This window comes from Equus asinus, chromosome 21 (genome assembly GCF_041296235.1).
Source record: "Equus asinus isolate D_3611 breed Donkey chromosome 21, EquAss-T2T_v2, whole genome shotgun sequence".
Taxonomy (NCBI): domain Eukaryota; kingdom Metazoa; phylum Chordata; class Mammalia; order Perissodactyla; family Equidae; genus Equus; species Equus asinus.
The window spans coordinates 62869630-62885733 of record NC_091810.1 but is presented as its reverse complement, the minus strand read 5'-3'; the positions used below and the strand labels follow the sequence as shown (position 1 = coordinate 62885733).

The window sequence follows — 16104 nt, the reverse complement described above, 5'->3', positions numbered from 1 at the left end:
TGACTGAGTCAACACGTGAACAGGGCTTCGCACAATACCTCGCGCCCAGTAAGTGCTCAGAAAGCCAGCAACCAGGACACTACTCAGTCTGTATCATTGCCAACCAGTGAAAAAAAGAGGGGCATGTGTGGGCTGCAGAGGTGAGAGGAGAAACACACCCAGAAAAGGGCTTGAAAGACTCACAGAAAAAGTCACAGTGAGATTCAGAGGAACAGAGACTTTTCTAGAGCAGGGGTCAGCAAACTTTTTCCCTAAAGGGCAAAAGAGTAAATATTTTAGCCTTTTTGGCCATATGTCTTTGTCTCAACTACTCAGTTCTGCTATTGTACTGCAAAAGCCACAGGTAATATGAAAACAAGTGGGCACGGCTGTGTTCCAATGTACCCTTATTTACAAAAACAGACCGGGGGCCAGACTTGGCCCACAGGCCAGTTTGCAGGTGCTTGTTCTAGAGCAACTGTCTCATGCTGCAAGCTCCTTAATGAAGCCACAAAGCACTGCAGACTTTTAAGGCTGTTCATCTTCCACAACAACAGGCATCAACAGGGCGTACACCCCACACGTTGCATGAGGCAAAGCTGTGGGTGGAAGGGCCTCACTCCTAATTATTTTCATCTTGATATCATTAACAGGTGTTTATGGCTTTACTGATTTTAGGCGTGGTCTTGGTACCAACTGAGATAAACATCCACAAACCAGCTTAGGCGGCACTGGTTTAACTAATCCCCCCCAAGAGAATACTGCCACATCCGGCTGAATCATAAGGATGAACAAAGGTCCAGGCTGGCCTTGCCCAGCTGTAAGACAATAGTGTTGAGAGCCCTAAACACCCTCAGGCCGGGATTTGACCCTTCTGGTCTGAATCATCTTTACCTGCAGACAGATGGGTCCTCTGTGGCCTCTTCAACTCTGCACTCCCAGAGAGAGCGCCAACATTGTGAGCTGAGGAAAGCCAGCATGCTCCTGGCCTGAATTAAGATCGAGATAGAAAGCAGCTTTCAGAGAAACCTTTACACGCTGAAACACTGTCTATCAATGCCAGCTTCTTTCTTATCTAACCTACCGCTCTCTATTCTATTCTAGAACCACTTGTTAGGTGTGTGATGGGCACGCATGTGTGATGTGACCGCACGGCTGCCACGCAGGCATGTAGGGTGCAGAAGAGACTAGAGGTCAGGGATGAAAGTAGAAAAACCGCCATAAGTGCTTCACAAACAGAGGCACTAACCAAGGGTTCCGAGAGCTAAGCCGACACCAATTAAGTCACTCGGGAAGGCTTCCGGACAGAGGGAGCAGCTGTGAACTGCGCCTCAAATGACAAGAAGGCAACCATGAATTTGGTGAACAAAGAATTTTTAATGATACAAAAAAAATTCTTATGACATAAGAATAACATAAAAAAACTCAGATAGGAAACTGGTCACACAGTATGAACTAAGTCTCTAAAGAGAAATTTTTTAAGGCTTGGAAAAACATTCAAGGAAATCTCCCCAAAACTGAAAGAGCTTTGCTTCTGGCTCCTGTTTAAGTGACAGTTACGGTTTCTCTGCTTTCTTATATTTTTCTGTACTTCCCAGTATTTACTTGTTTATTTAGTAGTCAAGGGGCAAAAAGGATTAGGTGGGATTCAAGCAGGTGGAGATGTGATGGGCAAGATGGAGGAGGAGGCCGAGGGCCCGGGCAGGATCCACGGTCAAGTTAAGGTCGTCTAAGGTTGCCAGGGATGGACACAAGAAGAAACGTCCCCCCAACATTCAACTTTGCTCTCCTCTGCAGAGTTCCTATCTGATCACATTCTCTGTGGCATTTCAATCAAAAAGTACCGAAAAGTTGTGAGCAAAAATTGGAAGTGAGTTAGGGAGAAGCAGAGACTGAAAAATGAGGGAAACTAAAGAAAACCTAAGACTAAGAGAAAGGAGGAAGATCCAGCTGGGCAAAGACACACTCAAGTTTCAGCCTTGAAATCTTCACACAGGAAAATAGGCTCCCATAAGCTTAACCAGTACAGACTCAAGACGGGTGAAGGGCCATTGAGCGCTACTAGTACACCCCTCTGGGAGCAGCAGCCTACCCTCTCTCCACTGTGGTGTTGGAATGGACACCCTGGCCAGTCCAGCCTCTCACTGCCTCACCTGACTTATATCCGCAGGGCAAGGGAGTGGCCCTGCTCCCTCCCCACAATGACCCGTCCCTACAAACTGTCTACAGTGCTGTTCCTAAGAAGGAAATCTGGCCCACCACACTGCATCCCCCTGATGTTCCAGGATGCAGCCAATTTGATGTAACTTTATTCTTTTCAATAAGAGCATCTTTGGTAAATGTCCAATGAACATGGTTTTATGTTTTACCTATGTAATTTTACAAACATCAAAAATCACTGCTAGTCAAGTGTCCCAATTTTTCACATGTCGAGTACTTGCCACAAGTCATACCCTACAATACACCAGTCTTTGCAGACAGAAAAACACATGGAAGGAGAATGGGAGTAGGAAGCAGGAGAGAAAACATCCAGCCACAATTCACTGCGCCTCTTTCCAGGCCAGTGTGAACTGACCACCTAAAGAGTGCAGACATCAAAGCAGTTCAGTCCACGCCACAGCCCTGCAGCCAGAAGGCAACGAGGCACGAGAGAAAGAGACGGGCCACAGGACCAGCAGACGTAGGGTGCAATCCTGATTCTGTGACCTGCCAGCCGGGTGACCTTGGCCAAGTCACTTAACCTCTTTGAAGTTCTTCATTTAAAAGAGCTTGTGGTTGGAAGAACTGAGTAGCATTTATAGGGCATCCGGCACAGAGTCTGTACACGACAGGCATTCAAAAATGATAATGCCTCCCCAAAATGCAATTTAAATCAAAACATCATCTGTGGCATTGCCTCTCAAAGAAATAGACTTATGAGGCTCATGTCTACATCACTCCTATATATAACGTGGATGGATGGAAACCTTCCCCCACCACCTGCCCAGCCTCATCTCCATGGTTACCTGCACTGTTATAATTGGCCCTCCATTCTGATAGAGTAGGGGCTTCATCTTGGGCAGAAGGACTCCCAACCACTTGTCCACAGCTGCAAGGTAATCTGGAAAACAAGACAGGTTTAACACCATCAGGCACCTTTTAGTACAAACCAGACACAATGCAGCCTTGTCACCCTGGGGCTGGCAGCAGAGACTGGGGTACACTGGATTCAATAACTACCTTCTGAAATGGGGTAGCTACATGCACTAAAAGTCTGATAGAAGTTGTCCTGCAAGGAGTTGTCTCTTCAGCTGAGCTCTCAGTGGACAAGGACCAGTATGCCTGGTATCTGTCCCTGCCACTAGGACACAAACCCTGGAGCATAGGAGGCAGCCAGCCAACGTTTGTGGAATGAAGAAAAGAGTGACTGAATGGTGTGTCCTTCTCTCTGTCACAGTAGAGGTTTTTTAAATTAAAATTAAGTTCTAAATTATATATTTACATTGTCAAACGGGGATTATAGAGTGCATATTTCATAAAGTTGCTGTAAGGATTAAACGATATGCATGAAAACACTAATAATATACTAAGGGTGTAAAATGTGAGGGTTATACCTAAGAAGGAAATGTGTACAGAGTGTAACACAGTAATGTTTTAGATGTTAAACAATCAGTGTTAGTGCTCTTATGACTACCCTCATCACCAAGAAAAACTGGTCTTCAGAAGACAGAAATGCAGCTGGATGGGACCTTCTGACTGACAAGGGTTTACAGCTAGAATAATCTCTATCTAAATAATAAGCTATCATTTACATACCACTCTAAAAGTAGACAAAGAAATAGGAGGCACTGCAGCTACGGAGCAGTCCAGTGACACTATTCCAGAAGTCACTTCTGCCATTTGGATTAGAGAGATGCTATCGCCGGTCACGCAACGCAAAGCATTAAAGTCAGTCAGTCAAACGCAATGTCAAATCAAAGATTTATCAGTTTATCAGCAAGATGTGGGTGAGTAGTTCAAGAAAGTCTATTTCCTACACATTCAATGTCTGGTGTCATGCAGTGGACGATGACTATATTCTGACTTTCAGAAGTGTTTGCATAGAAGAACCCCAGCCTTCAAAATACCCGACCCTTTTGATATAAATTGCCTAAGCTTTCGTAAATCCTTAAGACATCTGTAACAATTTACCTGGATCAGAAGAACGGAGGACAATAGATTGTTTCTCTAATAGCCATGCAGGTAATCCTCCCTAGGATGGGGAAAAGAAAAAAAATGGAAACCATTATAGCGTCCATTTCATGAAACGTGCTCAGGGGAGAGAGAAATTACTGTTGGGAATGAGGGAAAAGGAGAAAAGTTTCATGAGGAGGGTATTTGAGCTAGGCTTCCTAGTTTGTAACTTTCAGGGAAATTAGAAATTGTAACGTAGTAAAAATAAGATCGCTCTGTGTGAATGTGATGTTTTGAGGATCAAAGCCTTTTATGTAGGTTAATTCTAAATTCACAACTACTTGGTGAGGTAGAGCCCACAGCATGAACTGCTTTTTTACAAAAGAGGAAATGAACTTATGTGAGTGACCACCAAGAGGAGGACCAGCGCCACTGCCCCTCACCTGTTCTTCTCTGCCTAGGCACCTCTTAAGGTAATGGATACCTGTGCTGGCTACAGTCACAGGCCCCGGGTTATCTGCAATTAGATACTTATTTAAACTGCTGTAATGCACTTTCCCCCAGGTCCCTGCCTGCCAGCCCACCCCTGTCACACACACCAGGCAGGCAGAGCCCAGTCTGGCCACACTCACCATATCCCACTCTGCACAGATGTAGGGTCCCGGCCTCAGGATAACCAGCAGGCCCAGTTCGTGAGCCAGCTGAATAAAATATTCCACATCATGATCCTCAGAAAACTGGTACTGTCCTGGCTGGGGCTCATGAAAGTTCCAGGGCACGTACCTGCCAAGACACACAGAGTCCCTTCCTGGAAACAGCTCAACAGTCCAGATGTCCTACAGGAATTTCGGAACTGTGTGCATAACTGTAAACCCACAGGACGCACAGACCTTTCCCTTTGGCAGCCTCTCGGGAAAGAGGCTTCGTTTGGAGTTTTCACAGGAGCTACCCAAGCACAACAAACGTGGAGGGGACACTTTTATGACCCACAAAGAATGCCCATTCCTATTTAACACGTGACTTTAAAAAAGATACAGATTTACATGAACATGAATCACTATACGATGTATAAATTATATATGGCTGTGTAAGGCTTAGGAAAAACGAAAAGACCTATTCCACAGTAAAAAGAGGGAAACATTTTTGGAAAAACACTTTTTAATAAAAATGGAAAAATCTCAAACCCCTATGTCCTCCTGACAAAAGTTTTGTCATGAATAACACTCAGGAGGTAAAATGACAAAAGCTCCTACCAGAGCCCCTGGCTGCCTACAGCATTGGACACAAATTTAAATATGAAGCCACCCCCAGGAGCACAGAGGTCTCCCTGATGACCTCTGGCTGGTGTCGTTTTTCCACGATCCCATGGGTTCAGGGTTCTCTGGAACAGATATCCTGGGTCCCCCAGAACCTCCTGTTGAAACTACAGACAGGTCTCAGGGGCCTTAGAACCAGAAAAACAAGTGGGATTCTCCCTATCTTCCCAGGAATCTGCCTCTGGGTTTTCTCACCCTTTATCTTTGACAAGTCATCAGCAAGCCACAGCAGCACTGCAAAAACCAGAGTTGCCAGCCACCCCAACTTTCTTCCCAATTAGTCACTTTGCAACAGTAGAAGAGAAGAGATGAAGAGAGACAGTTATTGGGGTAATTTTTTAACTCCAGGCTGTAGAATTACCCCAGCAGAACCACGCAGACAAACTGCGTTTCAGAAATCGACCTAACGAGGCCTATTCCCCTAAGAGCTGAGAGAAGCTATGGCTGCCTACAAACACCCTTATCTTCCAATCCTAGCTGGACCTCTGGCCAAAACTATGTGCTTGGGCAAATTTCAGTTTCACCAGCTGTAAATGGGAATGGTAATAGGTACCTTGGAGAAATGGAATCATTCTTGTAAAGTGCCCTCTGCACACAGTAAACGCTCAATCACTGTGACTTCCCTTTGCCTTTTTAAGCTGATATTCATTTTATGATTCCCGGTGACAAAGTTCAAGATTGGTTATCAGAAGAAGGGCAAGGCCAGCTCATGACAAGCCCCTCCCAGAATGCCAGACTACGCTCTTTCCCATTCTGAGCAATGAAACAGCCGCACTGAGAAATGCAGCTGTACTCTCTTTCCAGGGGTGAGTGGCCAGGCCCAGGTGAGAGCCAGGTGCCCTCCCACTTACGTCTGGATGGCATTTAGCCCAGCCATTTTCATCTTCAGCAGCCGGTCCTTCCAGTAGAAGCGGGGTATGCGGAAGTAGTGGATGCTTCCTGAGATGTATCGGAACGGCTGGCCATCCTTGAGGAAGCGGTTGTGGCTATAGTCGATCTTGAACGTCCTCTGGGAGGCATTCTACAGAGCAAGGATGGACCACATGAGAACTTCCACCCTTGCATTTCAGAAGCAGAAACTTTGACAGTGGCAAGTGTTTCCCCATCTATTTCACTTGCCTAATGTGCTGATGGAGTTAATGCTTGGTTTCTGGGCTATAGAACAAACCACTGGTCCACCGGATGCACTCGGGTAAGAAAAATCATCAAGGAGGACCCACCTGCAGGAATCCACAAGGCCCACCTTCTAGAGGCCAGCACCAATCTGACAATCAGTAGCTGAGATACAGAAATTATATTCCCCAAGGGAAAACCCTGCTGGAAGCAACTGTAGCAAAGCCCAGTGTGCTAGGAATAGAAAACACACACACACACACACACCCTTCCTGTGGCTGTGACCTGCCTTGGCACTGACTGTACCTCAACAGTAATGTCACTGGGACAACCAAGATCCATTAAAAAGAAAGAAAGAAAGAAAGAAAATTCTAAGTGTAACATACAGGGCTGAAAGCAACAGATTAGAAGTCTAAAGCCCTGAAGCCTCATCCTAGGTACTGCTCTAAGTTTCACAGTGACCTGGGCGAGTCCCTTCTCTAACCCTGCATCTCTTCATAAATATGCAGGATGTTGGACTAAAAGAACTCTAAAGCAATATTTCTCAAATTGTGGGCTCCTACCCAGTGTGTGAGTCATGTACTCAATTTGAGTGATAATCAACTTTTTTTTTTCTTTTTTGGTGAGGAAGATTGGCCCTGAGCTAACACCTGCTGCCAATCTTCCTCTTTTTCCTTGAGGAAGATTGTCCCTGCAATAACATCTACGTCAATCTTCCTCTCCTTTGTATATGGGATGCTGCCACAGCATGGCTTGATGAGTGGTGTGTAGATCTGTGCCCAGATCCAAACCTGTGAACCTCAGGCCAACGAAGTGGAGCGCACAAACTTAACCACTATACCACCAGGCCAGCCCCAGCACCTTTTTTTAACGAAAGAGAACAGAAAATATCAGAGTGCATTGCACAAAGCAAAGACAAGTATTATTTTATGAAACTTTTGTTGCATATATAGAGTTGCATATATATGTCTCTATGGAGTTGCAATGTAAGATGTATTTCTAGTAGTCATAGCAAATTTTGAGAAACGCTGTTTTGGGGTCACATCAGGAGCTAAAATGCTAGGATTTGAAAGGGATGGCCTCAAAGGGGAGGCCAATTCATAGGCAAAACAGAACACTGCCCTCTGGTGGATGGAAAAAGGCAGCAACAGGCCACAGGTGCCAACAGGACCAGGGCTACAAGAAACCATTTAATTAGTGTCCTCCATTGTTAGTAAGATTCCTTGTGCCTCTTTACACTTTTTTCTTAAAGCTTTGTTCATAGGAGCATCACAATCCATGAAAACTTTGGGGGTTGCCCTTGAAATCATATCTGGAAACAACTGTGAGAGCATGAGTCCTAGATCACACTTGGCCTGAAATCCAACTAGGGAGTTGAAACACTGTGACTGAAAGTTAACCAACTGAGAGTGGATTGCTCATGGGCAAACGGAAAGCTTTATTGTATGTGAGTTACACCTCAAAAAAGCTAACCAAAAATAAACAAATAAATAAGAATCATTAAAAAAAGGTGAGTGTCAATTTAGTATCACTTTACTCTTCTGGTAAAAAAAGGCTTTAATTGCCATTAAAAGGCAAGAAACTCCACGGGGCTGGCCCCGTGGCCGAGTGGTTAAGTTCGCGCGCTCCGCTGCAGGCGGCCCAGTGCTTCGTTGGTTCGAATCCTGGGCGTGGACATGGCACTGCTCATCAGACCACGCTGAGGCAGCGTCCCACATGCCACAACTAGAAGAACCCACAACGAAGAATACACAACTATGTACCGGGGGGGCTTTGGGGAGAAAAAGGAAAAAATAAAATATTAAAAAAAAAAAAAAAAAAGGCAAGAAACTCCTAAAGAAACTCACAAAAATAGCAAAATTATTTCTTACACCAGGTGCCCCAGTGGATGATTTTGAAAACATTTTCACAGCTTGTATATGACTGAGTGTCAAATAAGAGCTTCCCACAAGTTTGGTGAGTTCAGAGGTGGCTGATGAGTTGGGCAAATTCTTTGGGCAGGTAGAAAGGTAGTAAGCAACTTTGGGCAGAACTGGGGAAGGAAATAGCTGTCTGAAGTCCCCTGGTCTAGGGGAAGGGATTCGGAGGAGCAGATCAGGTTGGCGAGAAATGACCTTGGTGGACAATGGAACCTGGCCTTCATCCCACACAGCAGAGCACCATCCCTGCACTCAAACAATCTCCAAGTCCAGCCCAAAGACCTCCCTACCATCCATTTACAAATATCACCAAGCACCTACTACGTGCTGAGTAATCCCTGAGGGGAACCACACAGATGCAGCCGCAGCCCACGTGAAGCTTCCATCTAGCATGGAACAAGCCAAGAGACAGCACAGTGAGGCCTGGATGGTAAAGTAAGTGTCAGATCACCACGCTGTACACCTTAAACTTGCACAGTGTTATCTGTCAGTGAAATCTCAATAAAGCTGGAGGAAAAAGGATTAAAGTGCAGCACGGCAGCAGCAATAAACGGCAGATAACTCAGGCGTAGGGCACAAGGACAAGTTTCACCCCAAACCGTGATTCTCAATCTTGGCCACACATCAGAGCCACCTGCGCAAGCTTCTAAAAATAGCAAAGTCAGGCCTCACTCCCCGGACATTTAGTTACAGTTGGTCTTGGGTGGAGCCCAGGCATTGGTATTTCTCAAAACTGCCTGGATGATGGAAGGTACAGCCAGGGTGGAGAACCATTGGCCTAAGGGAAGCCCTAGGATGAGGAAGAATTAGCCAAGGGGAAAGGTGACATAGCAGAGGAAACTGTGTATGAGAACTGGTGGAGAGAGGTCAGGACATGGGGAAGGGGCCGGAGACTCCAATATAGATAAAGCGTGACAGCCGCTGAAACAGAGGAGACAGGCAGGGTCAGATCAAATGCGCCCGGAAGTCCACACTTAAGGGCCTGGACCTCATGCCAAGAGCGGCTTCAACAGAAGAATGATAGGATCAGACACGTGTTTTCAAACGTTTGCCACTCTGGCTTTTTCCTGAACCGGCAACAAAGGAAGCAGAGTCATGGACCACAGCGGTGGCAGTGAGGTGCGCAGCAGACAGGAGGCAGAACCCAGAGGGCCAAGCGGCTGATGAGATGTAGGACACAGGGGCTAAACAGAAGAGGCTCCCGCCGGCCTCAGATGGAAAAATTTGAGCATTTAAAAAAAGTAAGAGAGAGACTTAAGAGATATCAACCAGGAGGAAAAAAAAGACTTCATGGATTTTAACAACTATGAGTTCACAAAGATCCACAGAGGGGAAAAAATTCACTGGTCACCTTTGGAGATTGCTTGAGTACCGATGTATTACTTGGAAAAATGATAAAAGGGAAAGAACCAAGCAGTTTACTTCTCTTTCACATAAAAACTGTATTTCAGGGTATCCTGACAAAGGAAAGTTCCTCACAGTATTCCAGCTAATAAATGCAGATGGAATAACAGAATCTGGAAAACACCCTTTTCTAACGCTTAGGGAAATAACGGATTTAAGCTATAATCATTAAAGGCCGCTGAAACCGTCAGCAAGTGGTGGAACTTTACAAAGAAGGGATCAGGCAGATTCTCTGTGCGCCCCCTGCTCGATCTCAGCCTCAGTCACAATGGAGCAAGCAGACGTGTCTCATGCTGGGATTCAACAGGAAGGACACAGCCCCATTCCTGAACTTCAGCCTCTGCTGGACCTGAATCAAAGATTCCACGGGAGGCAATAAGTCAATCTCAAACAAAAGAGTCTAACGATAGGCTTGCTCTGACAATTTGGTGGTATTAAAATAAAATAAAACAGGGGCTGGCCCCGTGGCCGAGTGGTTAAGTTTGCGCACTTAGCTGCAGGCGGCCCAGTGTTTCGTCAGTTTGAATCCTGGGTGCGGACATGGCACTGCTCATCAAACCACGCTGAGGCAGCGTCCCACATGCCACAACTAGAAGGACCCACAACAAAGAATATACAACTATGTACTGGGGGGCTTTGGGGAGAAAAAGGAAAAAAATTTTTTAAAAATCTTTAAAATAAAATAAAACAAAATAGAGTATTGTCAAAAAATAAAAGAGACCTTAAGAGGTGTGACAACCTAATGCAGTGTGGGAACCTCGTTTGGAGCCTGATTCTAACAAACTGAAGAAAAAAACAATGTTAAGGTAGGAAAAATCTGAACACAGATCGGGCATTAGATAGAATTCAAAGAATTACCTTGATTCTTTTGGGTACAATAATGGCATGGTGATTATACAAAAGGAAAAAAAGGTTTTATCAGATAGAGGTGCACACAGAAGTATTTTGAGGTGGTGACTACAGACCAAAAAGAAAAAGAACCAAAAAAGTAGAGGGTAGATAGAGCAAAATTGGCCATTGTTGAAGCTGGGTAAAGGATACATGGGTATTCTCTGCCGGTATTTTAAACATTTTTTATAATAAAAAGCTTTCAAACCTGCATTTACCCTTTTCACAGAATTCTCTCTATGGATGTACTTACAAATGTGTGTGTGTGTTTTTTTTTTAACTGCAACACTGTTTAAACCAAATTGCAGGGCCAGCCCCATGGCCGAGTGGCTAAGTTCACGTGCTCTGCTTCTGTGGCCCAGGGTCTTGCCGGTTCGGTTCCTGGGCACGGACATGGCACCATTCGTTGAGCCATGCTGGGGTGGCGTCCCACATAGCACAACCAGAGGCACTCACAACTAGAATATACAACTATGTACTGGGGGGCTTTCGGAAGAAGAAGAAAAATAATAATAATAATAATAATAAACCAAATTGCCCTTCAAAATAGTGGGTTTTCTTGGTTATGAGAGAAAGAAAAACATACATTCATGCAAAGACTTGTGAAAAATGTTCATAGAAGCTTTATTAATAATAGTCCAAAATTGAAAACAACCAAATGTCTATCAACAGGAGAATGGATAAACAAATGGTGGTATATTCATGAGATGGAATACTACTCAGCAATAAAAAAAGAACTACTGATACTTGCAATAATATGGATAAATCTCAAAAATGTTATGCTGAGTGAAAGAAGCTTTACACAAAAGGATTTAGACCATATGGAACCCATTTATGTGAAGTTCTAGAATAAGCAAATCTATTACGGAAAAAAAAATCAAAATAGTTGTTGCTTTTGGGAGAGTGGGGGCAGGTATTGCTTGGGAAGGAACATGAGGGAACTTTCCAGGGTAATGGTAATATTCTATAGCTGGGTAAGGGTTTTGGATTATGCAGGTGTATGCATAATGTCATAATGTATGTCAAAACTTCTCAAATGGTACACTTAAGATTTGTGCATTTCGTTTTATGTAAAGTTTATCATAAAAGGAAAAACACAGCAATAAACAAATATTGACGTCTAATTAATGATACACATGCTGAAGTATTTGGGGGGAGGTGCACTGATGTCTGCAACTTACTTAGAAATACATCCAAAAGATAAGACAGATTGACAGATAGATGGAGGGATGGATAGTAATATGTTTATGGTAGAATCTGGATGGTGGCTATAAAATTTTTTCAACTCTCTGTATGTCTGAACATTTTTCCTAGCAAAATGTTGACATAAATAAAAAAGTGGACTGATGAAATAAAATTGTGGTTTCTCGGGTATGTGTATTGTAGATGCATGTACATACACACACATACATGATGAAACATTACGTAGCCGCTGGAATAATGAGGTATTCTGCTCTTGCCATTGTGGAAAGATCTCTGATACATACCAAGTAAAAAGAGAAAACAGAGAAGTATCTTTTAAAACACACTTATGTCAGCTGCTCTTGTGGATAGTCCCGTGTGACTCAGCACGCTTTCTGTTGACAGTGTCTCAATTCAAACTCACACCTCAAGTCTTTGTGCCCTCCTGCCCCAACACCAGGAGTCCAGGGGTCCTGGGGAGTCCATGCCCCCGGGGGCAACCCTCAACCAATGGTGTGAATAACTGTATTCTCCTCTTTTAGGCAGACAGCTCTGGAGACATTCTGTATGCTTTCCAGATCTTGGTAGAATCCCTGCCCTGTTGCCCAGAGCAAGAACCACGATACACATCCTTATTTAGGCTCTTGCTTCCTTCCACCTGTCCCTCGTTCTTGTGCTCTTGGATCACTTGTTAGACCAACTGCACCCATGCCCTTGTTTCATGCTCTGCTTCCAGAGGAACCCAAATTAAGACAACTGGTACCAGGACAGGCCTAAACAGCAGATCCACAGGATGTGGGTCTGTCCCCGGATTTCTCATGTATGTCAAATTTTGCAACAAGAACCCCATAGTTGGTGCTATGTGAGTGGTGACACACCATGGTATGTAAATACGAATAGTAAGACTGCCTGACTGGGAGGAGTCCAGGTAGGAGAGGAGTTGGCATCTGCATTAGCTCTACCCCTGGAATAAGGCCTGGGGAAGGGGTTGTTACAGGTATTGTAAGGATTGTGAGGTTGGCTGGCTTTTGTTAACAGATTTACAAGCTCTGAAGAAACAGATTGGTTGGCAGGCTCAGCCCAGCCATCCACTCAGGCCATTCTGTGAACACGAGAGGCTTCCACGGCAATATTTAAAGAAATCTAAATCTCCTACTAATAAAGTAAGGCTCAGGACTTAACTGTGGGGGAACACTGTGGGCGGATCTTGAGGGGCCAGAACATAAGGCTGGAGAGAGGGAAGCTTACTGACATGGTGCGCTCTCTCAAGACTTGCGGGTTAGCCTCTTGGTAAAGGCATCTTAACCCAGTCTCTATGCTGTCACGATGGCTTCCTGGAACCTGGACATGATACTGGTCTACAGGAAATGAGGTAGAGATGACAGGACTGCCTTGGCATCCTGACGAAGGTGTGAGATGGCTCAAAGGTTGGAATGTAAAAATGGACACCCTTATCAGTAAGGAATGCACTAGTAAGGAGGGCCCTGGCATCACTGAGAAGTCCTGGAGGCTGTCCTCTGTAGGCAAAAGATGACAAAAGATGCTGCTGTGGCCCTGGGCTCCCTAACATCATTGGGGATGATGAGATTCTGGCATAACCAAAGACGGACTGCTTAATATCAGAAGCAGGTGGATATAATTACCACGATGAATAGCAAGGCCAGAGTGGCAACCAGCGGGTGCTGACCATAGCAATCTCAGGCAATGGCTCACAAACCACAGCATTCCTAGAGGGTGAAATGGTTAGGCGACCAGCGAGGGTGCTGCGTGAAATGCCTAACAAGAAAAAAAAACCCAAGATCTCATGAGCAAAAGGCAGACGTGAGCCACTGCAGTGGAAAGCTGTTTCCTTTATCCAGTTCCAGCTCTGAGGCAGTTCTTTGACAAACAGGCAATTGATTAAAGAGAATGCTGGACGGATCCCCTGTGATGCCACCCCAAGTACACACAATAAATCCCCAATCCTTCCCCAGTGGGACTTAGAACATCTGTGTCCCAGGAAAAGTGGCACTCCCAGATCTTCTGAGGATCGTTGGTTACAGTCTGAGCTGACAGCAATACCACGTTACCTGAAATGCCGTTACCGCTCTTAGGGAGGCCAGGGGGCAAAGGGAGCCCTGGCCCAAGTCTTTCTCACAGTGGGTCCAATAAGTCAGAGGACCCAGATTATGATTACTTCACTGGTCTTGAGTGCAAACTGGGATGGTTTTACTTAACAGACTCCTCACCGTGAGTAAGAACCATGATGGAAGGAAGGGCCAAGTGGGAGTCCTGGAGCTGCCCACTCCCCACCGCCACCCAAGAGAAATCCGAAGCAAGACCACAACGCCTCCTGGAAATGCAGATATTAGTTCCTCCTCCAGAAAGACTCACAGGACGTTCCCATCATATCCCATTCAAATGACGTGTGAGCCCTAGCAGAGAGATCATGGTGCATGACAGTGGTCCACTGATTTGAACAAGTAGTACCCCAGTGGCAGCTATTGCGTGGGTACTGTATCACTACTGGAACAGATCAACACAGCCTTTGGCGTTTCGTTTGTGGCTAATGTTCTTATCTTTTCAAAACTATCAATAAAAATAATCAGCAGCAGTTTGTTTGTAAGCAAGCAGGACAGCAGTACACACTCTCTCGCCCCAGGGCTCTGTTAACTGCCCTACTTTCTCCCGTGAGAGACCTTGACCGCCAGGACATTCCATGGGCTGGTCTCATATATAAACACTAGGTTATTTGGACCTGGGGAGCAGTGACAAGTCTCTGAAACTCAAATTTAGAAAAGCAGCACTGAGAAGATCAATGTGGACAGCTGCAGAAGTCGCATCCCCTAAAAGACAGCTTCTAACTGGTGACTGTCATGGCCAAGGTACAAGGGAAAATCCACTGCATGGCTCCAAAGTGACCCCTCTCGACATTTAAGGACCAGAGAGGATCCAGCCTAAAATAGCCAGCTTCCTTAACATCTCTGCACTGTGGCACCACCAACAGAAGTAAGGCGATCAAGAAATGCGGGGGAGGAGGAAAAGCTGTCTTCAGAGTTATTCCCCTAAAATGCAGATAATGCAAAATTTGCCCTGTGTGCAAATTCCACCCCTTCTAAATTAACTGGCACTGGAACAGAAAGCTGAAGAGCCGTAGTTTTATTTCACACTTGCGGGGGTGTGGCAGCATCAGTATTTACATCACAGGACATCACAGAAAATTTAGAAAATAAAAAGCAATTCCAATCAAGGCAAAGCCCACACTTTCCCAAGTCCCCCCATGTGTATAATACATTTATTACTGGAGGAAAACAAGAGCAAAATAAACAAAATACCCTCAGACCAAATACACATCAGGGACCTGACACTGTCCAATATAACATTTTTAAAGTTATTTATTCAGTTTAGATTATTTCAGCGGTAAATAAGCATTTCTTAACAAAAGAAATACATTAAACATAACACTGATATTAATACCACTAGGTAATGTGAACATTCCCCAAGTTTCCTAGTCCTCAGGAATAAAAATAATTACATTCACATTACTTGTGCACATTCCTCAACTAGAATAAAGAAATAAAAAGAGCTCAGTGACATCACAGGTTAGGGGCCCTGCTGATTATGTGAATATGTCTTCAGCTCCCTCAGCGTAACTCTTAATAAGCACCTATTCAATGGATCTCCATCCCCAGCAGCCCACATACCCTTTCAACTCACCCTAGAGACCCAAGAGCCTGGAGAATTCCTGAGGTGAGCTGCTCAGCTCCAAGGTGGCAGAGACCCAAACCCCCCAGGCTGCTAGTATCCCAGGGTTGAGGGAAGAGGGATTGAGGGAAGATAGGGGTAGAAGCGTATGTACTAATCCTGGGCTTCCCAGACCCCTCAGTTGACAGAACAATGAGAAAGAGAGGGAATATTTCAGATGACCAGAAAACAAATTTTATTTATGCCAGATCTAAGAGCTTTCAAACATTAAATGTCATAGAAGCCCCATGACATCAGCGGTCTGGAGAAGCAAAATCAATATGGATCTGGGGAACTGTGGATGAACTGCTAGAGCCTATGCAGCCTACTTTTATTAATTCTGTTCACTTATTTATGCCTGTCTGGTTCCAAAAAGATTCTTGCTAAGCATCCCAAAAGTCTGTGGATAAAGAACATAAATTACAACG

General features: G+C 44.8%; 1 protein-coding gene across 2 annotated transcripts in view; it reads right to left on the bottom strand.

Moving 5' to 3' along the window:
- GLB1 (galactosidase beta 1) overlaps nt 1-16104 on the bottom strand; it is an 89277-nt gene that overhangs the window by 60143 nt on the left and 13030 nt on the right. For both annotated transcript variants that reach the window (XM_014851836.3, XM_014851837.3), the window contains exons 2-5: nt 6299-6468; nt 4764-4914; nt 4150-4210; nt 2985-3079 (exon numbers count right to left, since the gene is read on the bottom strand). In XM_014851836.3, coding sequence (XP_014707322.2) covers nt 2985-3079; nt 4150-4210; nt 4764-4914; nt 6299-6468 — 477 coding nt within the window. The remainder of the gene's footprint in view (nt 1-2984; nt 3080-4149; nt 4211-4763; nt 4915-6298; nt 6469-16104) is intronic.